Genomic DNA, 26874 nt, shown 5'->3' on the forward strand with positions numbered 1-26874 from the left:
TCTGATGGGAAAGACTGACAATAAACAAATAAATAAGGAAAGCCTACTGCCTGCTGGCTGCTGCTTCACTGAAAAAGGGGAGCCACCTCATCTTCTTACAATGAATCTGTAAAAGAACAGAGGGCAAACCCATGGTCCTGCCGGAGGGACTGAGTGAGAAGTAGTGGAACCTTGAGCGTCAGACTGCACTCTGGATATAAGGCATGGGGGGTGGGGGGGACAGGCATCCAGGGGCTCAGCAGTGTGGAACAACTGTAACCAAGCAGGACCCTATGAGGTCTTCCTACAATAGACCTCCACCTGCCTTTTGTCTGTAGGAAAACTTTAACCAAAGAATAAATTCAATCAGAGAAGTGAGAAAATGCAGAAAGAAAGGAAAACAGTCAAACAAGACAAAATAATAATACTTTAGCCATTAAACAAAGTCAAGGCCTTTATTCTTCCTCAAGGGCTATAGGTAATATTCTGAGCCATGTCCTTTGAGCTGTTTTGCAGATACTGAATCCTCCACCAGGTAGAAGAATTTAACTGTGTGCTGCCCACAAGCACGAAGACCCCAGACCGGTTGGAACCAGGAGGTTGATGAAGCTGACTCCCCATTACCTCACTACCAGCCAATCAGAATGTCTGTGAGCTGATCACGCCCTGCTCCTTGAACACTAGACGACTCTTCATTACCCTCTCCAGGGTGGGACACACAGTCTTGAGGGTATTAACCTGCTGTGGCCCCCTTTGCCTGGCAAAGCAATAAAGCGATTTCTTTCTACTTCACCCCAAACTCTGTCTCCAAGATTTAATCTGGCATCGGTGCACAGAGGCCAAACTTTGGCAAAACAATGACAGGATAAATGGACCGTACTGGGCAGATAGTGCAGAGAAGGTGAGGGCTGCACATTCCTCTAGGGCAGTGGTTCTCAACTCAACTGACAGTGGCTGTGTGCAAACCCCTGGGACATTTGTCAGCGAGAGACATTTCTGAATGTCACATCAGGGGTGATGCTGGTGGTGGTGCTACTGGAATCTAGTGGAAAGAAACCAGAGGTGCTGGTAATCATCCTACAATGCCACAAGAGACTTACCCAGCCCTCAATTCCAGTAATGTCGAGGCTGAGAAACATGCTCTGGTGAGGCACGGGGTCCTCCCTGGAAAATCACTTTCCTCTACCACGGGCTACGATGCAATTTTACTTCAGTTGAATATGATTTCAGCATGCACAAATGTAACCTCTCTATTAAATGCTTCTGGTGCAGGCCCACACTGCTCTTTTGCGAAATAAAATGATTAATCGTCCTTTGTTCATCAGTGGCAGGTCAGCCAAGTTGTGTGACATCAAGAGCAAAAGTTAAATCTAATAAAAATCCGTTGGTGGTTGGCACGGCTAATAGTAGCAGTAGCTTGAAGCTACTCTGTTCTCATTACTTTAGTAAAGTTAGTGGGATGGTCCCTTAAACCATCCACTGAGAATTCAGAGACGATGTGTAAATAATTAAAGCTGAGTATTTAACCATTCTTCCAAATAGAAAAGTATCCTCAGAATGCCTAAGAAGGGTTTCCCTGGTGGCGCAGTGGTTAAGAATTTGCCTGCCAATGCAGGGAACACAGGTTCGAGCCCTGGTCCGGGAAGATCCCACATGCCGTGGAAACTAAGCCTGCGCGCCACAACTACTGAGCCTGCACTCTAGAGCCCGCGAGCCACAACTACTGGAGCCCGCATGCCTAGAGCCCGTGCTCCACAACAAGAGAAGCCACCACAATGAGAAACGCGCACTCTGCAATGAAGAGTAGCCCCCGCTCGCCACAACTAGAGAAAGCCTGTGCGCAGCCAAAAATAAATAAGAATTTTTAAAAAACTTAAAAAAAAAAAGAATGCCTAAGAAGCTTTTTGTCTGAAACTGAATGCAAATGAATCAAAGTTGTTGCTTTACTCACCTTTCTTTCCTTACCACTATCACTCATGTCTTTACTGCAGAAATATACATTTCAATGAAAAAAAAACCCACAATGAATGGTATCAGACAAAGCACAAATGCATTAAGACCTTTAAACAGAAAACAGCACCGAGAAAACCGTTCCATAAAGAAAAAGAGTAGTGCTGTGGAGGGGAGGTGTGGTGGTCCCGAGCAATGACACATATGCTCTTCTGTGGATCTTATTCTGCAGTGATTAATTAACTTTCCCACTAACATACTTAAGCAGATTCTGTGCCCTGAGGGCACTCTAATTAATTCATTTTTCTCTTTGAATAATGTAGTTTTTCTAAAGGGAGGCCACCTGACTACAAGTACGGATGGATTCTTTAAAATCTTTTGGCACTTTGCTTATGTTCTGCCTTTGAATGTCATGACATCAAAATACTAGCTTTAAAACCCCCAAATAGTTTTTAGGAAGACTGCTCCCATACCACCAACCCTCTCCTCTTTGCAGTTTAAGGCCAGTCACCCCCAGAAAGCTCTTCCTGATCAGTGCCACCTCTTCTTCACTCTGACATGAGATCCTCTGCCCCTTAGAGTAATGGTGATGCTTTTTGGGCACTCTGGGTGACCTCATTTGTCTACCTTGGCTTTCCTATTGAACTGCTATTTACTATCTGGAAAGACAGAAAAGGGATCCAAGAAAATTGTGATGTCAGAAGACATACCCTTTGACTTGGAGTTATAATTGAACATTTTTCAGCAAAAGGTCAAACCATGCCCTTTGATTTGTATATGTGTGTGTTGTGTGCGTGCACGCATCTGAGTTTTTACTACCAGGAAAGACTTGTAAGTAAAGCTATTTATTTTTCTTACTGTTACAGAAAGTAGGAGAAAGGCATATACTTAAAAAAAAAACATACATTCCCCTGCCCCCCAATCAAAAAGAGCTGTTATTTTCATTTCTTCCACTGAGATATTTGGCTGGACTCTTTTTTAAATGATAAAAATTGACTCGAGGACTGAGTACCAATCTGGGTAATCTGTCATAGGCAAAACAATGAACTCCCAACTAAGGCTGAGTTAGTAACAACTAAAAAACTGACGCTACTCAGATATTTTCCTCAGCCCCAGAGAGGTAAGATAACTCTTCAAACCCTCATCTCATCTTCCTTCTTCTCTCCTACTCTTACCCCTCTGCCACCTTCCATCTTTCTTCAGAAAGCAGAGCACACAGTGAAAATCAAGGGTGACAGACTTACCTGTAATATGATAGCTCACTTGTCGATTGATGTCAGAAGAGTCTCTGTCCCATGTGCTGAGGACAGCTACCACCTCGCCCGGAGGGTCGCTCTCCTTCACGTTCCCTCGGTACACCTCGTGGGCAAAGACCGGAGCGTTGTCATTTATATCCGTTACCCTGACAGAGACCAGGGCTGTGGAAGAAAGAGAGAAGGCCTCCCCGAGGTCGGAGGCCACCACGGAGAAGGTGAACGTGGGGTCTGTCTCGTGATCCAGGTCTCTCAAGGTACTGATCCAGCCTGTGTTGCTGTCAATGTTGAACGCTTGCATCACCTTTTCAGGTTGGGAATCTGAGTGGAGGGAGTAGGTGACCTGCCCATTGGCTCCCCAGTCCATATCGATGGCCCTCACCTGCGTGAGTTTGGTGCCCACAGGCATCCCTTCCATGATGATCGTCTCATAGCTTGAAGTTTCAAAGACTGGCTTGTTGTCATTCATATCCAGTACCTTGATGTCTACATCCACCGTGAACACAAGGTCTACCTTGTCCAGGGGTATAGTGGCTGCTACTTTGAAGTGGAAAGCTGGGCTGATCTCATGGTCAAGACGTTTGTCCAGCTTGATGGTGCCTGTGTCCTGTTCTATGATGAAGACAGCTCCTTTGTTATTTTCCAGCCGCTCCCCATTAACTGTGCTGAACTTGACTTTCTGAGTGGGCAAAATCCTCAGGGTGTCCACCGTGCTCCCAATGGCTGTATCTTCTGAAATGGTGAAGGAATACTGAGACTGGGTGAAGGACGGCAAAAATGTTTCAGGGGGTAAAACGTGGATGTAGACGGGGATGAGGGAGTGCTTCACCGGAATGCCCCCATCCACTGCTTTGACAAAGAAGGACAGCACTGTGTTTTTCAGCTGGTTAAAATGGCCTTTTGTGACCATCCAGCCATTGTCAGGATCGATTTCCAGGAGGTCAGCCACCGAGACCGAGGCCTCGCTATAAAGGGAATAAGTAATCCTTGCATTCGCTCCATCGTCTGGATCCATGGCTTGAACCTGAGTGACCAGGTGACCCCGTCCGACATCTGCCCTGACGCTGGCTCTGTATTCCACCGTCGTGAACTGGGGGGCATTGTCATTTTCATCCACCACAATCACCCTCACGGTGCAGAAAGTTGTTCTCCCTCCGCCATCAAGGGCCCTCAGAAAAATACTGATGTCTCCTTCCAGAGGGTTTTCCCGGTCGAGCCTTTCTGTTGTGATGACCTGTCCATTGCCATCTATGAGGAATCGATCCTTAGCAAAGTCATTGATGATGGCGTAGCTGACCTGCCCATATGTCCCTGGATCCCCATCCGTGGCTCGAACGTGAATCACCTTTGTCCCAGCGGCCGTGTTCTCTCTCACCTCAGCTACGTAGGTGCTTTGAGAAAAGGCAGGGCTGTACAGGTTGGCCCCGAGGACCCTGATATGCACCTGGGCAGTGCTAGTGAACAGCCCATCAGAGACGGACACATTGAGACTGTACAGAGGCTCCATCCGCTGCTTCCGGTGGTTGGAGAGCGTGATGACGCCACTCTTGCTGTCCATCAGGAAGCTCGTCCGGTCGTTCCCAGATAAAATGCTGTATTCCAACCTGTCAAAATCAGAGCTGTCTGCATCGGAGGCTTGCACACAAGTTACAAAATGGCCCCGGGGGGCTAATTCACTCACATATGACTCATAAATGAGCTGATTAAAGACCGGAGGGTTGTCATTCACGTCCGAGATGTAGATATGAACCAGGACCTCGCTGCTCAGTGATGGGAAGCCATTGTCTGTGGCTCTGACTTTCAAAGTGCAGTGCTGCACTAACTCATGGTCCAGCATCCGCGCTGTCAGGATTAAGCCGCTTGCGCTGTCTATGTGAAAATAATCTGTGCTGTTGTAAGTATCCTGGACAATCTGATAATGGACCATTTTATTGTTTTCTGAGTCTGCATCCGTAGAGACAACTTGTAAAACAGGTGTCCCAATGAGAGAAGCTTCTGATAACGTTGTATTGTACGTGGGTTGATCAAAAATAGGGGGGTTGTCATTGACATCATTAAGGAGCAAGTCAACGGTGACTTCAGCCCTGGCCCCAGTAAGGGCATCACTGGCTCTTACTGTCAACTTGTAAACAGATGTAATTTCATAATCCAAAGGGCTAACGACTTTCAGGACCCCAGTGTCAAAGTCGATGTTAAATTGTTTATAAAGGTCCCCATCAATAATGATGTATATGATGCCTTGGCCTTCCGGGCTGGTGGCGTTGATGCTTAGAATGGGGGTGTTGACGCTGATGTCTTCGTTGATGGATGCTGTATAAAAAGGCTTATCAAACACAGGCATTGCTTTGTTGACAATAGTGATGGGAAGTTCCACGGATGTGGACAAAGAGGGTTTTCCACCATCTCTGGCTAGGATGGTGACTCCATACTCAATGTTGGACAAGTCAGAGTTGAAAGCTTCTTTTAAAACAACTTTCCCTGAATGAGGGTTAATTTCAAAGTGGCCATAGTCATCCTGTAAGAGGTAGGTCACTTCTCCATTTGCACCTTTGTCTTTGTCAATGGCTGTCACTCGGTAAATCAGGGTGCCAGGCTCAGCGTCAACTTGCACAGCAGCATAGTAAGGGAGGCCCACAAAGACTGGAGAATTGTCATTTATGTCTTCGATGTTGACCCTGACCACCACCCTTGCCACCCGTAGATGGTCTAGCTCTCGGCTGGCTTCCACAACCAGCTCATATAACTCTTGTTCTTCACGGTCAAAGGGGACTCCGGTGGTCTGAATGACCCCTGAGGTAGATTTTATCTTGAACTTATTTCCTGGGTTTAAGATGCTGTACTTTAAGGGCTCATTAAGGCGATTTCCCACTGCATTGACAATAGCAACTTTGGTTATGTTCGTGTTGTTCTCTGAGATGGAGGTGGAGTAAAAGCTTTGTGTAAAGTGGAGGCCGCTGTCCATGGCTTCTTTAACCAAGATGGTGACCATGGAAGTACTGTAGAACTTTCCATCAGACACCTTAACTATCAGCATGTAGTGATCTTTGGAGAGGTTGTTGTTTTTAATAGTGAGCACTCCACTATTTGAGTCAATTAAAAAATGATCCAAGCTACCTTCCATTAGGCTGTACGTCAGTTCCGGGGGCACCTCGGAGTCAGGATCCGTGGCACTAACTTTCAGAACCTCCACTCCGACATAGGTAGGTAGAAGTAAGACAGTCTCAAACACGGCCTGAGTGAACACAGGTGGGTTGTCATTCACATCTGTCACTTCTATGTTGACTTCAACGGGACTCTCTGCCGTCAGCTGGGGGCTACCACTGTCTCTCACGTGCACATGAAAATGGAAATGGGCGATGGTTTCATGGTCCAGGTTCGCGATTGTTCTGATCGCACCTGTGCTGGAGTCCACTGTGAAGAACTTCTTGGCCGTGGACTCAACAATCTGATACACAAGCAGAGCATTCCGATTGCTGTCGGCGTCAGTGGCTCGAATCACCAGCGGGCTGTTGTGCAAGCTCCTGACGACGCTATTGATGGGGGCTGCCTCGCTTAGGCTACCCGAATACTGAGAAAAGAGAAAAACTGGTGCATTATCATTTTCATCAACAACCTGAATATTGACTGTGATGTTGGAAGCCATTCCTGCCATGTTCGTGGCCTGGACAATGAGTTGATAAGAGGAGGTATGCTCGTAATCCAGTGCCTTGCGTGTGGTGATGACTCCAGAATAGGGATTTATGGTGAAAACCCCATCAACGTTTCCATCTTTGACTTCGTAAATGAGGGTGGATTGACTGATGGCAGAGATTAGAATGACTGATGTTCCAATATCAACATTTTCATTTACTTCTGCTTGGTAGTCTTTGTGAGTGAACTTGGGGTGAGAATTATCAGACATGGTGACAGAAATTCGCACAATCGCGGTGGCAGACATCGGCGGGGAACCCTGATCCATGACTTTGACTGACAGGACAAACTGACCCATTGTTGTCATGTCTGGCTCTTTAGAAACACTGATGATGCCCAGGACTGGTTCTATCTTAAATGTGTTCCCAGTGTTCCCTACAACAGAAAAATCAACAGGGAAATGAGTTCAAGTGGGTCATTTTCTGAAGATTAACTCTTCATCTTAAGGCTACTTTACACAACATGGCAAACAGCAATTATTCATTTTCACTCCTCCTCATTCTGAAATAAAACGAGAGACTTCCCTTTTAGGGGTATTCAAAAGCAACTGAAATGAGTTTTCCAGTAAATTGTGAATTTCAGATCAGTATCTTCTTAATTCAGGTTAACAAGAACAACAACACAGCTCTGTGTACATTCAAACTGGGAAATAGGAGAGTTTGTAGGAAAGACTTGCCTGCTTAGGATTTTCTTATTTCCAGACTGGGCTGGCACATGCCAATGACACTGATAAAAAGGCATTTACCCTGAAACCAGTGCCATAATTCTGTGTTCTACATTATAAGAAAGAGGGTTGTAGGGATTTCCCTCGTGGTGCAATGGTTAAGAATCCGCCTGTCAATGCAGGGGATACAGGTTCAATCCCTGGTCCGGGAAGATCCCACATGCTGCAGAGCAACTAAGCCCATGCGCCACAACTACTGAGCCTGTGCTCTAGAGCCTGCAAGCCACAACTACTGAGCCCACGTGCCACAATTACTGAAGCCGATGCACTTAGAGCCCATGCTCTGCAACAAGAGAAGCCACTGCAGTGAGAAGCCCGCGCACTGCAACAAAGAGTAGCCCCCGCTCGCCACAACTAGACAAAGCCCACACGCAGCAACGAAGACCCAACGCAGCCAAAAATAAATAAATAAATTTAAAAAAATTTAAAAAGGAAGAGGGTTGTAGGAATCGCTTCAGAACATTATCATATAGTCATTCGGTTTAAGACTCTCCCAAAGGTAAGCTTTGCTATGTGGAGTTGGTATAGTTTCACATATATCATCAAAACCAACTTCATCCCAAACACTGGTTGGTGAGGGGGGTTTGCTCAGGTATGGAGAATTCTTCTCAAGTCACCATTTGCTTTGTAAGCTGTGAGAATTTTTTCTGACTCTCCTTCTATTCTTCACTTCCCTACACCCCAACACACACATCATATGCACACACAGACATAAAAGTAGACACAAAATGTATAATGGTTCCATCTGTAACCATTCTAGTTGCTCAATATTTGAGACGTTTCTGATGAAATAAAGTGTTAAAAATCTGAAGCAGCACAGAAACCAAGAACTTGAGCATAATCCTTATGAAACGAAGAAACTGGCACCCCACTTTGACAAACCTGAAATGGGAAGGGCTGTGAACCATGACACTGTGGAAAAGAGGAGGAGAGAATGGGGAACACAAAACTTGAAGAATGTAAAGAATGTGTCTCACAGGTAGTGAACAGTGGGAAGCAGCATCCTTCACCATGTTACTTTTTGCTTCTCTCATGAGGCTTTCCCATGCTTCTCAAAGAACACATGCTTGTGCGTCTAGATTTTTTTTACATCACAAGTTAAAAGTTTGGTTATTCAATTATATCTGAATTTTTCTCTCTTTTTGAAGTGCTATAGTATGGCAACAAACAGAGACTTTAAATGTCTTATCATTAAGATAGGCTCCAGGATTGAGAGCGCAGTTAGATAATGTGTTTGAAATATACAACACATACAGCTATTCGCACACTTCTTACTACATACTTATTACTTAAACTTTTCCATGTCTGAAAACAAAACTGTCATGTTCGTATAAAATCTATTTCTATAAGATGCTTGTTTATTTCTCAAGAGGGAGCAAGTCCAACAAAGAGATAAAGAATTTGATTCTAGACCCCAAATATGAATATTAAACAAAATTATCTTTGACGTCAGCATGAGTTTTTACTTTGCCACCTGAACATGACCATTTTGTGGTGACAACAAGAAGGTCAATGAACTCATGAACAAACTTGCAAATTTTCAGTAAATAGCACCGTGGAATTACGTGTGATTCCAATATTCGATTCATAGACCCTCACAAGGAGGCAGGAATCATTTCACGTTAGCATCTCAGGAGAGGAAAATATAGAGATACCTGAGTAATGGTCACCTTCCAGCAGTGGCAACACATGCAACCCTGAATGATGAATGCCACATCCTCACTATGGTGTCCTATGTGGAGTTTCAAGGTGAGTCCTTTCTTACTCCAGGCTCGTACATACACAGCAAGATATATATGGCAGGGATGAAGGAAGGCCAGCTTCCGACCTTGAGGAGAGCTTCCCCATCCTGCTGTTCCATGGCTGCTGACCTGCTTGTTACCCCCTTCCAGGATGCTGTGCTCATATGTCAGGTCCAAATGGGCTCTTTGCCTCTTTCCCTCTCCAATGCACTGTCCCATTTTCTTAGAATCCACTTCCTGCTTATTCTCTTCTTCTGTACTTAAATCTTTGGAAGCTAATCTCTGCTTGCTTTCTTGGAATCTATGACTTCTTATAGACTCTTGGCAACTGGGCAAAAGCTGTGCTGACCTTGCTTATCATTATTAATCTGGTATACAGCACAGTGCCTGGCACAAATAAAAGGTGCTCAATAAATATTTGTTGAATGATTGAGAGAGGTAGATCAAAAAAGATGTTTAAGTCTCTATCTGTATATATCTTGGGGTCCAATATGCCCCCATCCTAACTCAACACTTTCTTAGTCCTGGTCTCTCCTGTACTGCCCTGTCTCTGAGCCACCCATGAACCACTGTTGGCACCAAATGTCAAACCTGAACTAAATATAAGACTCAAAGTTCTGCACTTGAATTCCACCTCAGTCTTTCAGGCCAAAATGAAAAGGTTCAGTAGTTGCTTTAGGCCAGACAGGGGATAGGAAATGTATGGCCCACCAGTAAACAGAGTAAAATCTTGCTTCTCTGAGGTTTTTGAGAGCACTCAAATAAAACATATACTTTACACCAACCTCTTGTTATTTGATTCAAAGTCCTGAACTATCTGGGATCTGCTTGTATCCTACCATGATCCGTGAAGAAACTTGACTTAACTAAAACCAGTCCAGGTCAAGTGTAGGTCTGTCTGTCCTGTAATTCTCATTAGCTTTTTACCCATCCAATCAAAGGATACTTTTTGAGATACCAAGCATTCCTGTGGGTTTTCTGGAAACTCGACTTTTCTATATAAAAGATGTTTTAAGGAAATAACTTTTCTCTCTAGTTTTAGCCAACTGTTGAAGAAATGACTGAGTCCTTTCTCTATGTTCAGCACCCGGCTATAGTCTGTGGAAGCGGAAAGATAAGCGAGGCAGAATTTTCAGCTTTATGGTAAATTACTCTTAAATTACTCTGAGAACCTCCAAATTGGTTTCAAAATGTCTGGCTATCTGAGAGGAGTATATGTAGTAGCCTTCATGACAAATATAAAAAGCAAGTACACACGCAGACAAATGCTTAGAAGATGTTAAGAAAAGTAGAAATGAAACCCTATATCAAAATGATTACAATGTCATGAAACAATGTATATGCATGAATGAATTACGAGAAAAGGAAAAATACACAAGATTAAGGGAAAACTATAGAACGGACATAAAGAGTTCTTGGGTTAGGTGACATTTCCTGCGGCAATATTTAAATATATGTATTTTAAAGTTTCCCTATATTATTTGTGAAGCTAAAAGAACAAGGACTGTGTAATGAAAGAATTAAAATATCCTCTGACAAACAAGAGATGAAAAATAGCGTTTATAAAAAGAGTCCTGTCAGGCTTTAGGCTAAAAGGAAATTCCATGGAAATCTGGAAAAGAAAGGGGTGAATTCTCTTGGGGTACCTGGCTGTTCTGAACCAACATCTTTTCTTCTTTTTTGGTATAGAGTTTAGCACAGACTCATGTAAAATGTAGGTGCCTAATAAAGGAAATAGATTTAGATTGTCATTAAATACAGGGGCTATTTTTAAAGAAAGTCATTGGCTTTTTTTCTAATATTTTTTAGTCCAGAACTGTCACTCTAGCATTCATATTTTAATTCAACCACTCACAAAAATGCTCCATATTTACATCAAGGGAAAGAAGCCTTTCCAGTGCTGGCATGAAAGGAAACAGCATTTGGCATCATGCACGACAGACATAATGTTGCAGAATGTTTTGGGAATATGAGGCTTGAATATTCAAAAAAGACAGAACAGGGGAAGGGAAAATAGAGCAGATAAAGGATATTTGTAATTTTTAGGCTCACAGTCCTGTCTTTGCTTGGACATTCATCTCTTCTGTCATAAATGTTTTCTAACTGTCCAACTGCAAACCATCAGGAAACTACGGTCTTGCTTTCTAGATACTAAAATTGATTTTAAAAAGAAATCTCAAATTTAACAACACGAGAATCTGCATTTATTTATCTGTCAGGTTAAGCAAGCAGTTCAGTACCTACCAACTACTCTGCTACTCAGATCACCTCCAATGAAGTGAGTTTGTGCTAAACCTAACCCTAACCCTAGGAATTTCTGAAGCCCACAGCCCACAGCTCACCTACTGACAAGTAAGCATTGACCTTTAAGATTCAATTCACCGAACTCTCTGGCAGCCCTCAAATGACGGGAGGCTTTGGTTATTTTAGTCTGAGGCCAAGGCTTGTTGACCCATCAGTAAAAGCCACCGAGTTTATTACACATTCTTTTCTCTTCTCCATTCCAGAAAAATCTGAGATTGAACACAGTGAAAGGAACACAGTGAGATTGAACACAGTGAAAGGAAACTCCTTCTTCGCTGTCAATGATGGAAAACATCTTACTGAAATGCCAAGAACCTGATACACCATCGTTGTGCAAATAGGGCAGTTGCTTGGCCAAAAAATTCATCTGGAGACATTCCAGTGGTAACTATGTGAATTTTACATGGTGATAAATACTACTGAGGGTCCAATGCCATGCATGACACTGCAATCTGCACCAGCTCTCACCTGCTTCTATGGTATATATGAGTTCTGCATTTTCCCCTTTGTCTTTGTCCAGAGCCGTCACTTGCAGTACAGCTGATCCCAGAGCAGCCGATTCGAACACAGATGCTTCATACAGCGGGTTGGTAAAATAGGGGCTGTGATCATTAGCATCTTCCACGTTCACAATGACTCGGGCCAAGTTTCTTCGATAAGGAAACTCCTGATCTCTGACCTTTAGGCAAAATATAAGAAGCAGTAGGACTAAAATCTTTAAGTTGCAAAGAATTCACCTGGCTGTGCCTAAAGTGAAATCAAAATGAAATAATGCACAAAAACCGCTTGACCCAGTCCCAGACCCAGAGAGGGTATTCAGTAAGCAGTGCTATTATAGAGTGAGGACGCTGATTGTGAACACAGTGAGAGCTGGGGCCACGCTGTCTTTATTGCTCAGCATTACGCCTGGCCTCTGGTCTGTGTTCAGTCTGTGCTTGTAGAACTGATGTCAGGATATCGCAAACACAGCACTTTCCTCTGCCCCCCCTCGCCCTCCACCCCCCGGAATTTGTGTATACAGTTGCTAATGGAATGGTGGATAGAGGCCCTTGTAAAGGGGAAACTAAAATGTGGAATGTAGCCACTGTCATTCATTCATTCATTCAACAAACCTTTATTATCATCTATTATCTACCAAGTCCTGGGATTGACTCTTGTGGTTCAGCAGTGGATGAGCTACAGTTCCTGACCTCAAGAACCTTATAGTTGACTGGGGAATCCAAACAAATAAGTAGAAAGATACAAGGCCCAGAGGTAAGTACCAGAATATGAGTAATTAGTAAGGATGTTAGCCTAGCTTGGAAAAGGTAACAAAACCAAGTAGAAGTAGTAAAGTGCTGGGGGGCGGGGGGCGTGGCATATATTTCAGGCAAGAAGAACCAACATAAATAAAGTCCCAGAACTAAGAGAGAACGCTGACCACTGGGAAGATGAACCAAATCTTAATTTTTGAAATGTGAGACCCCAGCACTGTGAAATCACCAAAGAACTTTGCCTGATTGCTTTAAAGTTTTCCCTGGTTTGCATATGGCAGAAGCTTGCAACTAATCAATTCTTTAACTCTAACACATGATTTTGCTATCATTGTATGTAGCATTAATCCAATGTGTGCTTTTTGCTTGTTCAATTTTAGATCGCCTAACTTCAGAGAGATTTGAAGAAATTAGAAAATATACCAAGAAAAGCTATCAAAGGGAAAGGGTTTTTCGGAAATACTAACCTAAAAGGAATTGAGCAAAATGACTATAAGGGCTTAGCTTGGAGAAAGGCAGCATAAAGGAGTTGTTTGCTCTAAATATTCAATTACATAAACGATAAATGATACAGGGTAAGTGCACTGAATTCTAAGTTTGTTAAGGAAAGAATGAACAGAAATGGCTTGAAGAAATCGTGAGAATAGAGTTAGTCACTGGAAGTAGAGTTCTGCTCCTGAAGAGATATATGCAAAAGCTAGCCGGTGAGTGTGATGAGTTTCCCTGTCTGTAGACCAGCCTGCCCCACCCAAGGACCAAACTTGACTCTGTACTTTGGGATTACTGAAATCTAGGTCTGTTCCAATCGAATGTCCAAAGGTGCAGGGACTTTGTCTCTTTTATATCCTCGGTGCCTAGAACAGAATTTAGTATACAGTAGGTGCTTGAGAAATATCTGTTGAATGAATGAATGAACGCCCAGAGGGATGGATCTGATGAACCCTGAGTCCCTCTTCCGTTCCCTGGAGTCTCATCTGGAAACCATAGCCAAAGGCATGGAACTCTAGTTTCTTCTTGCCCAGAGACTTGGAAAGGAAGAGTAGTACTTAGTGGAACAGTACTTCAGCTGCTTGGGAATTGGTAGCATCTTAGTGTATTTTAAAGCCAATCAGTACAAAGATTACATCTCTGCCATCCTACCTGGTCTTAAGGAACTCAGGGGGGCCCTGTTAGGCAGTGGCTGTACAATTGTCCATAGGGTTCTTGGATAGTTAAAGGGACAGGTTTTAGGTCATAAACAAGGGTGTTTATTACTAATCTTTACTTCCCAATTATGTAAACTAGCCAAACTTTGTTTTAAAATGAAAGCATCTTCTACATAATTTGGAGACCCCATGAACCCAAATTCAACATTCTCTGTAGGCTTTGGTGAGTTTTGAGATCTCTTTTGTGGGCCAGTATTTACCACTAGGTCCAATGCCAGTGCAATAAGTAATCAATCAGTTCTCTGAATGCTTCCAAGGACTGAGCATTATACAGGTTGATAAATGATTACCCTTGTAATTAACTTCTCAAGGAACTTCTTTTAAACTTTTCCACAAAATCTTTTGGATGTGAACCAGTACAGAAACACGGCCTGTTCCTTCCTGCTCAAATCAGGCTGTCAGCAGCCTTTACTGAGCGGCCACTGTCTGTAGAGCTCATCTAATATTTCAGTTTGGCAAACATATGGAGTCACTATCTAACAACAGTAATGCCTCACTGAACTAAAAAGGCAAGAATGAATGCAACCCTGTGGTTGAAAAGACCAAATTTACTACTACTTACAAAATTCAAGGGCCTGTACATCTGAAGGCTAAGGCATGTGCCTTGGATGGTCAGTGATTCTGCTAGGAGAGCATATTAAGCAGTTTGGTCCTACCATTATGTTGAGTATGTGCTTGTCCTGGGCTTCGTGGTCCAGCCTCTCGGCTGTGTAGAGCACGCCAGTGCTGGGGTCAATCCGGAACTTCCTCATGCTGACAGAATCTATGCTGCTGTGGACAGTATAACTTAGCTTGTGCTTCTCATCTCTGTCTGTGGCTTCAATCTGCAATATCTCGGTATCTGGAAGCACATCCTCGGAAATTGTCACATCGTAATTTGGCTGAGAGAATTCTGGGCCATTATCATTATTATCCAGCACTTTGATAAATACCTATAGTTAAAAGGAGACAAGAGTGATGACTAATGCCAATTTACTCATTTCTAGTAAAAGAGGCTCCCTCCTTCTCTCCTCCCTCTATGTTCCTGGATCCCAGCTTCTAGCAACTACTTTAATATGTAGGAAGATTCTTATGACAGCACTCTGTAATTAGAGGTTGACGATAAACCCGTAGTTCACATTAGCAGGAACATAAACTATGAGGATCAATATTCTCACGATTAAGTGAACAGATGAGACAGCCTCTGGGATGGGGGGGTAATTCTAGGAGATTATTTGAGGCACAATGTAAGAGATCACAAGGTGACCTTAGTTTGTTAAGTTCCTATTATCTTACATTCTTGTTATGTGCTTCTTATAGTAGACCTAATGTGGAGGCAGTGACAAGATAAGTAACAAAGAGGCAGAGGAAAGGGAGGTGTGAATACAGAGGTGGCTCTCCTTCAGATGGGAGGTGTCTAGCAAAGAACATGGTACTAATGATAGTTAAAATATGAAGTTCCCAAGTTGTTTCAAAATTTTTCAAGCAGATTTTATAAAAGTAATAGCTTAATTAACCCTGAATATTCATCACTCAGCTTTGATAATGATCAATTCATGGCTAACCTTGTTTCATCTTTATGCCCATTCATCTCCACCTGCTCCCTCATATTATTTTGAAGCAAGTCCCAGACATCATATAATTTCAGTGTACATCTCTAAAAGATAGGGACTCAAAATAAACACACACATACACACAATACCACTACTGCATCTAAACAGAGAAAACAGGAATTCCTTAATGTCTTTAAATATTCAGTTGGTGTTCATACTTCTGTAATTGTTTTGTAATGAGTTATATATGTTTGCGTACATGTGCATATATATTTTCAGTTTCTTTTAACCAGGATATGCAAATAAGGCACAGACATTGCATTTGATTGACATTTCCTTTAATTATCTTTTAATTTGTAGGTTCTCCCTCTATCTTCATTGATTTCCTTGCAATTTTTATGTTGTTATTGTTGGCAATCAAAAAATTGAGCCCTTTCCTCTTTAGTTCCCACAGTCTGAAGTTTGCTTATTGTATCCCCATGGTTTTGTTCGACATGTTCCTCTGTCCCGTGTATTTCTTATAACTTGGTAGTTTTATGTAGGAGACAATAAAATTCACATTCAATTTCCTTCTTTTTTCCTTGACAAAAATCTTTTATGGGTGATATATTTCCATCTGGAGAAACATAATGTCTAGTTCTCTATCTTGTTCCATGATATTAGCAGCCATTGATGATCATGATATAGATAATATTAATTCATTAAAAATACAAAACAGTAGTGTTTTAATTCTATGATTTCTTCCCCACTTATTAGCTAGAATAGTTCTAAAAAGAAAGTTTTCTTCAATTATTTGGTTACTCTGAAGTACACTTCATGTTGAAAAGGAAGGAGAATTCTTTTCCTTGATCATTTCAAAATAATGAGTTGGTTCTTCAGCTCCTCCCAAAGTGATCAATAAGGTATTTTTTTTCAAGCATCATTATGAGCTCATGAATTTAATCACATCTGATGTGTTTCTGTCCACTGCAGTTACTATATTTATTGATGCACAAATGGTCCTTCCTTGGCCATGGGGAGCCTCTTCAAGTTGGCTTCTGCAATGCTCTGACACAACCCAAGTAGTCTTTGATAGCTTCCTTGCTTTCCAATAATTGCTGCTGGTAATTTTTTCAGGGTCATCTTGTACATATTTTCTGCCCCAGTCTTGAATTATCCATTTCTCCAAGAAGTGTTGGTTTCTTTTTAGTTAGAAGTGGCATTTAGAGACCACAGTCTGGTGCTAGGAATGCTTATTGCTGCTAGCTTTGCTAGTTTTTCAGTGGACAGAGTCAGGAAATTGTTTTGTTTTAAACAATTATTTCATGAGTTCATATTGATACTACCAATTCAAAATTAAGTTGTCAACAACCCTATCAGTGGCATGGCACCAGCCCTGGGACCCCCCGAATCATGTGGCCAGCTGCACTGGGATCCAGCCCCATCCACTGTGGGACAGCAGCCACTGCATGTGGCAGGGCCTGGCGGCCAATTGAGCTGAGAGCCTACCAGCACATCCACAGTAGTTGACCTTGCCACAACAAAAGACCTCATGCAGCCCACATAGGAGGCACCACTAGAACATATAGCCCTGGTGACAAGAGGGTAGTGTGCAGCTGGGCTGCATAGGATGTCTCCTACACAAGGCTACTTCTCCAAGACCAGGAAACATAACTGAACTACCTAATACATAAAACAAACACAGAAAATAAGGTAAAATGAGGAGACAGAGTAATATGTCCTAAATGAAAGAACAAGACCAAACCCCAGAAGAAGAACTAAGCATAGGGGAGATGAGCAATCTACTCCCATAGAATTTAAGAGGATGATCATAAAGATGCTTAACGAGCTTGGGGAAAGAATGGATGAGCAGAGTCATAAGTTTTAACAAAGAGTTAGAAAATATGAAGAAAAACCAAACAGAGCTGAGGAACATGATAACTGAAGTAAAGAAATACTCTAGAAGAAGTCAACAGTAGATTAGATGATACAGAGTAAAGGATCAGTGAACTAGAAGACAGAGTAGTGGAAATCCCAAGCTAAACAGAAAACAACAAAAAAAAAAGAATTACAAAAACTGAGAATAATTTAAGAGACCTCTAGGCCAACATCAAGCACACTAACAAGCACACTAAAGGTCCCAGAAGGAGAATAGAGAGAGAAAGGGGCAGAGAGCATACTTGAATATATACTAGCTGAAAATTTTCCTAACCTGGGAAAGGAAACAGACATCTAGGCCCAGGAAGTACAGAGAGTCCACTCCAAGACAAATAATAATAAAAATGTCAAAAATTAAAGATACTCATCCTTTTTTATCATTTTTATTTTTTATAATTTATTTTTTAAATATTTATTTATTTGGCTGCATGAGTCTTAGTTGCAGCATGCAGGATCTTTCATTGTGGTGCATGGGCTCCAGAGCGCTCGGGCTTAGTTGCCCTGTGGCGTGTGGGATCTTAGATCCCTGACCAGGGATTCAACTCACATCCCCTGCATTGGAAGGCAGATTCTTAACCACTGGACCACCAGGGAAGTCCCAAGAGAGATCCTTAAAAGCAGCGAGAGAAAAGCAACTAGTTATAAACAAGGGAACTCCCATAAGACTCTCAGCTGACTTTTCAGCAGAATATTTGCAGGCCAGAAGGAAATGGCATAATATATCCAAGTGCTGAAAGGGAAAAAAGCCTACATCCAAAAATAATCTATCTGGTAAGGATATCATTCAGAACTGAAGGAGAAATAAAGAGTTTTAAAGACAGGCAAAAGCTAAAGGAGTTCATCACCACTAAAGCAACCTTACAGGAAATATTAAAGGGATTTCTTTAAGTGGAAAAGAAAAGGCCACAAATAGAAATTTAAAAAATTATGATGGGAAAAATCTCACTAGTAAAGGCAAAATATAGTAAAGGTAGTGGACTAAGCACTTATAAAGCTAGTAGGAAGGTGAAAAGACAAAAACAGTAAAATCATCTTTATCTATAATAAGTAGATAAGGAATATACAGAATAAAAAGATGTAAAATATGTTGTCAAAAACATAAAATGTGGGGCGAAAGGAGTAAAAATGTGGGGCTGTTAGAATGCATTTAAACTTAAGAAATCATCAACTTAAAATAGACACCCATACATATTAGATGTTATATATGAATCTCATGGTAACCACAAATCAAAAACCTTTAATAGACACAAAAAAATAAAGAGAAAAGAATCCAAATGAACACTAAAGATAGTCATCAAATCACAAGGGAAGATTGCAAGAGAATAAAAGGAACAAAGGAGAACTACAAAAACAATCAGAAAACAATTAACAAAATGGCAATAAGTACATATCCATCAATAATTACTTTAAATGGAAATGGACTAAATGTTCCAACAAAAGACATAGAGTGACTGAATGGATAAAAAAGAAAACAAGACCTACATATATGCTGCCTACAAGAGACTCATTTCAGATCTAGAGACACGTACAGACTGAAAGTGAGAGAATGGGAACAGGTACTCCATGCAAATGGAAATCAAAAGAAAGCTGGAGTAGCAATACTTAGACAAAATAGACTTTAAAACAAAGACTGTAACAAGGGACAAAGAAGGGTATTACATAATGTTAAAGGGATCAATCCAACAAGAAGATATAACAATTGTAAATATATATTTACTCAACATAGGCACACATAAATACATATAGCAAATATTAACAACATAAAGGGAGAAAATAACAGTAATACAATAATTGTAGGGAACTTTAACACTCCACGTATGCCAATGGACAGATCATCTAGACAGAAAATCAATAAGGAAACATTGGCCTTAAATGACACATTAACCACATGGACTTAATTGATTGATATATATATATATATTTATATATGTATGTGTGTGTGTATATATATATATATATATATATATATATATATATATATATAATATATAGAACGTTACATTCAAAAGCAGCAGAATACACATTCTTTTCAGACACACATGGAACATTCTCCAGCAGAGATCACGTGCTAGGCCACAAAACAAATCTCAACAACTTTAAGACTATTGAAATCATATCAAGCATCTTTTCCAACCACCACATTATGAGACTAGAAATCAACCTCAAGAAAAAAACTGCAAAAAACACAGATGTAGAAGTTAAACAATATGCTACTAAACAACCAATGGGTCACTGAGGAAATCAAAGAAGAAACTAAAAAAATACCTGGAGACAAATGAAAATGGAAACACAATGACCCAAAATTTATGGGATGCAGCCAAAGCAATTCTAAGAGGGAAGTATAATGATGTAAGCCTACCTCAGGAAACAAGAAAAACCTTTAGCCAGACTCATCAAAAAGAAAAGGGAGAGGGCCCAAACAGATAAAATTAAAAATGAAAGAGATGTTACAACCGATACCACAGAAATGCAAAGGATCATAAGATATTACTATGACAAATTTTATGTCAATAAAATGGACAACCTAGAGGAAATAGGTAAATTCCTAGAAACTTATAATCTCCCAAGACTGTATCAGGAAGGTAGAAAATATGAACAGATCAATTACCAGTATTGAAACTGAATCAGTAATCAAAAAACTCCCAACAAACAAAAGTCCAGGACCAGATGGCATCACAGGTGAATTCTACAAAACGTTTCAAGAGTCAGTATCTATGCTTCTCAAAATATTCCAGAAAATTGAAAAGGAAGGAATGCTACTGAACTCATTCTACGAGGTCAGTGGAACCCTGATACCAAAACCAGACAAAGATACCTGCCAAAAAGAAAATTAGAGGCCAATATCACTGATGAACATAGATGCAAAAATCCTCAACAAAATATTAACAAACTGAATTCAACAATACATTAAAAGGATCATACACCATAATCAAGTAGGATTTATCCCAGGGATGGAAGGATGGATGGTTCAGTATCCCCAAATCAGTCAATGTGATACACCATATTAACAAATTGAAGAATAGAAATCATATGATAATCTCAGAAGATGCAGAAAAGGCTCCTGACAAAATTCAACATCCATTTATGATAAAAACTCTCAACATAGTGGGTATAGAGGGAACACACCTCAACATAATAAAGCCCATATATGACAAACCCACAGCCCAACATCATACTTAATGGTGAAAAACTGAAAGCATTTCCTCTAAGAAAGGAACAAGACAAGGATGCCCACTTTCACCATTTTCATGCAATTGGAAATTCTTTTACGTATTGGAAATCCTAGTCACAGAAATCAGACAAGAAATTTAAAAATTCAGATTGGAAAAGAAGTACAACTGTCACTGTTTGCAGATGACATGATACTATATATAGAAAATGCTAACACCACCACCAAAAAACTATTGGAACTGATAAATAAATTCAGTAAAGTTGCAAGATACAAAATTAATATACAGAAATCTGCTGCATTTTTATACATTAATGATGAACTATCAGAAAGAGAAATTAAGAAAACAATCCAACTTACAGTTGTATCAAAAAGAATAAAATACCTAGGAATAAATCTAACCAAGGAGGTAAAAGACCTGTACTCAAAACTATAAGACACTGACTGATGAAAGAAACTGACAATGACACAAACAGATGGAAAGATATACCATCTTCTTAGATTGAAAGAATTAATATTGTTAAAATGACCATACTACCTAAGGCAATCTACAAATTCAATGCAATCCCTATCAAAAAAAATTGGCATTTTTCACAGAACTAGAACAAATAATTCTAAAATTTGTATGGAAATATAAAAGACCCCAATCTTGAGAAAGAAGAAAAAAGCTGGAGGTATCATGCTACCTGAACTATCCTACCAGGCTACATTAATCAATGAAATATGGTACTGGCACCAAAACAGAGACATAGATCAATGGAATAGACCAGATAGCCCAGAAATAAACCTATGCTTATATGGTCCATTAATCTATGACAAAGGAGGCAAGAATATACAATGGTGAAAAGCCAGCCTCTTCAGTAAATTGTGTTGGAAAACCTGGACAGTTATATGCAAAAGATCAAACTGAACTACTTTCTTACACCCTATGCAAAAATAACCCCAAATGGATTAAAGACTTAAATGTAAGAGCTGAAATCATAAAACTCTTAGAAGAAAACATAGGCATACCACTCTTTGATGTTGTGTTAGCAATATATTTTTTGAATATGTCTCTCCAGGCTACGGAAATAAAAGCCAACAAACCCAAAAACAAAACCAAATGGGACTACATCAAACTGAAAAACATTTGCACAGTGAAGGAAACTATCAACAAAACAAAAAGGCAACCTGCTGAATGGGAGAAGATATTTGCAAATGATATATCTGATAAGGGGTTAATATACAAAATATACAAAGAACTCATACAACTCAACATCAAAAACCCAACCTGAATAAAAAATGGGCAGAGGACCTGAATAGACATTTATCCAGAGAAGACATACAGATGTCCAACAGACACATGAAAAGATGCTCAACATCACTAATCATCAGGGAAATGCAAATAAAAACCACAATGAGATATCACTTCACACCTGTCAGAATGGTCAAAAAGACCACAAATAACAAACGTTGATGAAGAGGCTGAGAAAAGGAAACCCTCATGCACTGTTAGTAGGAATGTAAATTGGTAGTGCTGTTATGGAAAACAGTATGGAGGTTCCTAAAAATTTTTAAATTGAACTATCACATGATCCAGAAATCCCACTTCTGGGTATTTTTCTGAGGAAAAAAAAGCACTAATTCGAAAAGACATATGTACCCTTATGTTCATGGCAGCATTATTTACTATAGCCAAGATATGGAAGCAACCTAAGTGTCCATCAATAGATGAATGGATAAAGAAGGTGGTGTGTGTGTGTGTGTGTGTGTGTGTGTGTGTGTGCGCGTGTGTGTGTATACATACACACAGAAACACACACACACAAACAATGGAATATTACTCAGCTATAAAAAAGAATGAAATCTTGCCATTTGCGACAATATGGATGGACAGAGTATTATGCTAAGTGAAAAATCTCAGAAAAGGACAAATACTCTATGATTTCATTTATATGTGGAATCTAAAAAACAAAGCAAACATAACAAAACAGAAACAGACTCATAGATACAGAGAACAAATTGGTGGTTTCCAGAAGGGAGAGGAGTGGGGAAAAAAGTGAAATAAGTTAAGGGGATTAAGAGGTACAACTTCCAGTTACAAAGTAAATAAGTCACAGGGATGTAATGTGCAGCAAAGGGAATACAGTATAATTGATAATATTACAGTAACTTTTTATGGTGACAAATGGTAAGTAGACTTATCATGGTGATCATTTTGTAATGCATAAAAATATCGAGGCATTATGTTGCACACCTGAAACTAATACGATATTGTAAGTCAATTATACTTCAATAAAAAACAAAACAAAAGACAATATTAAGGTACCCATCAAGGTTTTTACTTAATTTCATTCTTTTTACCTATCTTCTTTCTCTCATGATGACATTTCTCATGCTCAATGACATCACCATAATTATTCACCTATCTGAATGTTCACATATCTGAAATACATGCCCAAGTCTCTGAATAACACCAACATTGTTATTATAATCACATTACAATTATGGTCATTCAAACTAATTTAATATTATTTTGTCTTTTTGTCCCTTGGATTTATCCCACTAGGCATATACAGTCAAATTAGTATATGTAAAGTCACTTAGAATAGTTCTTCCCTGTGCATACATGCTCCCAACTGGATACACATATATGTTCATCTGCTTCCATTTACTTTCAAATTTTAGACTTGCTTTTTTAACATTTAATTTTGTTTTATATTATATGTAAATTACCAATGTTAAATTTACAAAAAGTTATAGTCAAGCTTAGCTTCTGTATCTTTCTCTTTCATGTATTCCCTTCTTCTTCAGGTAACCTTTTTATCCATCTATTTTATTAATATTAACATACTGTATACACTCCCCTCAACAGGTTATTTCACTTAACATTATATCCGGGGTCCCCAACCCCTGGGCGGTGGACCAGTAGCAGTCCGTGGCCTGTTAGGAACCAGGGCTGCACAGTGGGAGGTGAGCGGCAGGCAAGCAAGCGAAGCTTCATCTATTGCTCCCCATTGCTTCCCATCACTCACATTTCCACCTGAACCATTCCCCCTCCCCTCCTCGTGGAAAAAGTGTCTTCCATGAAACCGCTCCCTGGTGCCAAAAAGGTTGGGGACTGCTGCATTATATCAATAGTTCTCAACTGAGGATGACTTTGTCTCCTGGGGTCATTTCACAATGTCTGTAGACATTTTTGGTTGTCACAGCTCGGGGGAGGGATTTTCCTAGAACCTAGTGGATGGAAGGCAGGGGAGTTGCTAAACATCCTAAAATGCACAGGATAACCCCTGCAACAAAGAGCTATCTGACTCAAAAGGTCAATACTGTTGCTGCTTCATATCATGAAGACCATGCTACAGCAGTACAGAAATACTTCTCCATGGATAAATGTATCATAGTTAACTCAATCAGTCCTCTATTGACGTGCATTCCTATTTTTGCTCTTCGAATGACCGTGCAATGAAGAGCCTTGTGCTTGTGTCTTTTCACATTTTTGCTAACATATATTTCTGTCCCAATTGGGATCGCTGAAACAAAGAAGTGCTTATATGGTTTTGTGAGATACTTCCCATATTCCCCTACCTATAAGTTTGATTACTTTGCCTTTCTATAGCAGTATTTAAGAATGACTGTCTTCCCACAGCCTTGCCAACAGAGCATGCTGTAAAACTTTTGGGTTTTTGGCCAAGCTGATAGATGAGAAATGTCATCTGAATGTATTTTAAATTTTTCTTTCTCTTGTTATGAGTGAGGTTGAGCATCTTTTCATATGTTTAAGAACCATTTGCATTTCTTTTTCTGTTAAAACTATATAAGTTCATTCTTCTACGGGTTAGATGGTACTTTTTTCCCTTTATTTTGGGAGCATGAGGATACACATTGCAAATGTTTTCAATTTTGTCATTTATCTTTATTTTGTTTATGGTAATTTTTTTTGCCATGCAAAAGATTTTATTTTTATTTTCATGTAGTTGAATGCATCAGTCTTTTCCCTTATTGTTTCTGGATGTTAAGTCATAGTTTAGAGTATTTTCTACATTTCCAGATTTTGGTGATCATGCTTATTTTTTTAAAAAAAATTGAATTTAAATGCTTCTTTTTTCTTACATTTACATCTCTAATCCATTTGGAATTTTTCATAGTATATTATGTGAGGAATGGGTCCCATTTTATTTTATTCCACATGGCTCTCTATTTATTTCAATGCTACTTTTTAGCAGACCATCACTTCCTTACCGATTTGAGAAGTCACTTTTACTGTATACTAACTCTACCTATGCAGATAGTATATTTCTGGCTTTTCTATTTTGTTCCATTGGTTTATCTATCTCTTCATGCAACAACATCAAAATGTTTTAATTACAGAGGCTTTATAGTATTTTTTTCCTTCCAGTTTTCTTGAGACATAATTGACATAAAGCACTGTGTAAGTTTAAGGTGTACAGCATAATGATTTGACTTACATACATCATGAAGTGATTATCATAATGAGTTTAGTCAACATCTATCATCTCATATAGATACAAAATTAAAGAAATGAAAAAACATTTTTCTTTGTGATGAGAACTCTTAGGACTTACTCTCTTAACAAATTTCACATATAACATACAGCAGTGTTAATTATATTTGTCATGTTGTACATTACATCCCTAGTACTTATTTATCTTATAACTGGAAGTTTGTACCTTTTTACTACCCTTCATCCAGTTCCCCCTCTCCCTCCCACCTGCCTTTGGTAACCATAAATCTGATCTCTTTTTCTATGAGTTTGTTTATTTGTTTGCTTTTGCAGTATAATTGACCCACAATACTATGTTAGTTCCTGGTGCACTAACTAATCACTAAATAGTGATTCCATATTTCCATTATATATATTTTAATTGTTTGGAAAAGCTAGGCCTTCTCTTTGTTCTCTTCAGGATTTTCATGGTTATTCTTGATTGTTGTTGTTGTTGTTTTTTTGTCTTTATTGAATTTGTTACAATATTGCTTATGTTTTATGTTTTGTTTTTTTGACCATGAGGCATGTGGGATCGTAGATTCCCAACCAGGGATCAAACCCGCACCCCCTGCATTGGAAGGTGAAGATTTAACCCCTGGACCTCCAGGGAAGTCCCGATTGTTGTTCTTCTAAATTAACTTTATAGTCAACTTCTATAGCACCTGACAAAATGATAGCATTTTAAACTGGGGTTATGTTAAAAGTACAGGATAATTAAGGAAGAACTAATTTCTTCATGATGGAGTCTTCCTAACCAAGAACATAGTTTGTCTTTTTTCATTTGTTCAAATCTACTATTTTGTTTTTCAGGAGTGTTTTAGTTTTCCTCAGATAGGTTTTGAACACTTTTAAAGTTTATATATGTGCTAACCTAAATAGGTTCTTTTTCATTACACTTTTTCACTGTTTTTTTTTTTGGGGGGGGGGTGGGCTATATATGGAGGCCATTGATTTTTGTATGTTAAATTTATAAGCTGTTGCTTTACTAATTTTCCTATCATTTGAAGTAGTTTTTCCATTCCCTCCTTGGAGCTTTTCAGATATATAATTACACTACATGTAAATAGAGGTCAGTTTACCTTTTCCTTTATAATTCTTATAACACAAATTACTTTATCTTAGCTAATTGTATTGGCTAATACTTACAGCACAATGTTAAATAGTAGTGGAAACAGTGATATTCTTGTCTTATTCCTGACTAATAAGAAAGACTTTAGTGGTTCTCCATTAAATAATATGCAAGCATCTGGCTGCATTCTAGACAATTATTTACTCTTAGAAATAAATTTAGTCAGACCATGGTTGTTCTTATAAATAACTGTACTATCCATCACTTTGGTGGAGATGTGCTTTTTTGAGTGAGAGGAAAAGGGCCGTGCTACGACTTCTGTGCCAGGACGACTTGCCGTGGGAGTGAGCTTGACGCGGGGACAAGCTTTGCTTGTAGTTTATGGTAGAAAAAGTTTAGAGAAGTGTGCCTATAGCATTTTGGGTATTGTTTTATCTCCACTGTATTTGGAAAGCCATACTAGATTCTTTGAATGCCAATTCTTTCCTTTAAAAAGTTCCAGTTAACTTAGTCAAGATGCTAAAATATTTGTGTTCACAGAAGCAGTCATATTAATGGGATAAAAGAGCCTTTCCGGCCAGCAAGCCTGCCCTGACCTTCC

The 26874-nt window shown here is 39.7% G+C and overlaps 1 protein-coding gene across 2 annotated transcripts in view; it reads right to left on the reverse strand.

The window, feature by feature from the left end:
- FAT3 (FAT atypical cadherin 3) overlaps positions 1 to 26874 on the reverse strand; it is a 560699-nt gene that overhangs the window by 94573 nt on the left and 439252 nt on the right. For both annotated transcript variants that reach the window (XM_060017235.1, XM_060017234.1), the window contains exons 7-9: positions 14757 to 15032; positions 12111 to 12321; positions 3174 to 7247 (exon numbers count right to left, since the gene is read on the reverse strand). In XM_060017235.1, the coding sequence (XP_059873218.1) occupies positions 3174 to 7247; positions 12111 to 12321; positions 14757 to 15032 (4561 nt within the window). The remainder of the gene's footprint in view (positions 1 to 3173; positions 7248 to 12110; positions 12322 to 14756; positions 15033 to 26874) is intronic.

The sequence above is a fragment of the Delphinus delphis genome, chromosome 8 (assembly GCF_949987515.2).
Source record: "Delphinus delphis chromosome 8, mDelDel1.2, whole genome shotgun sequence".
Taxonomy (NCBI): Eukaryota; Metazoa; Chordata; class Mammalia; order Artiodactyla; family Delphinidae; genus Delphinus; species Delphinus delphis.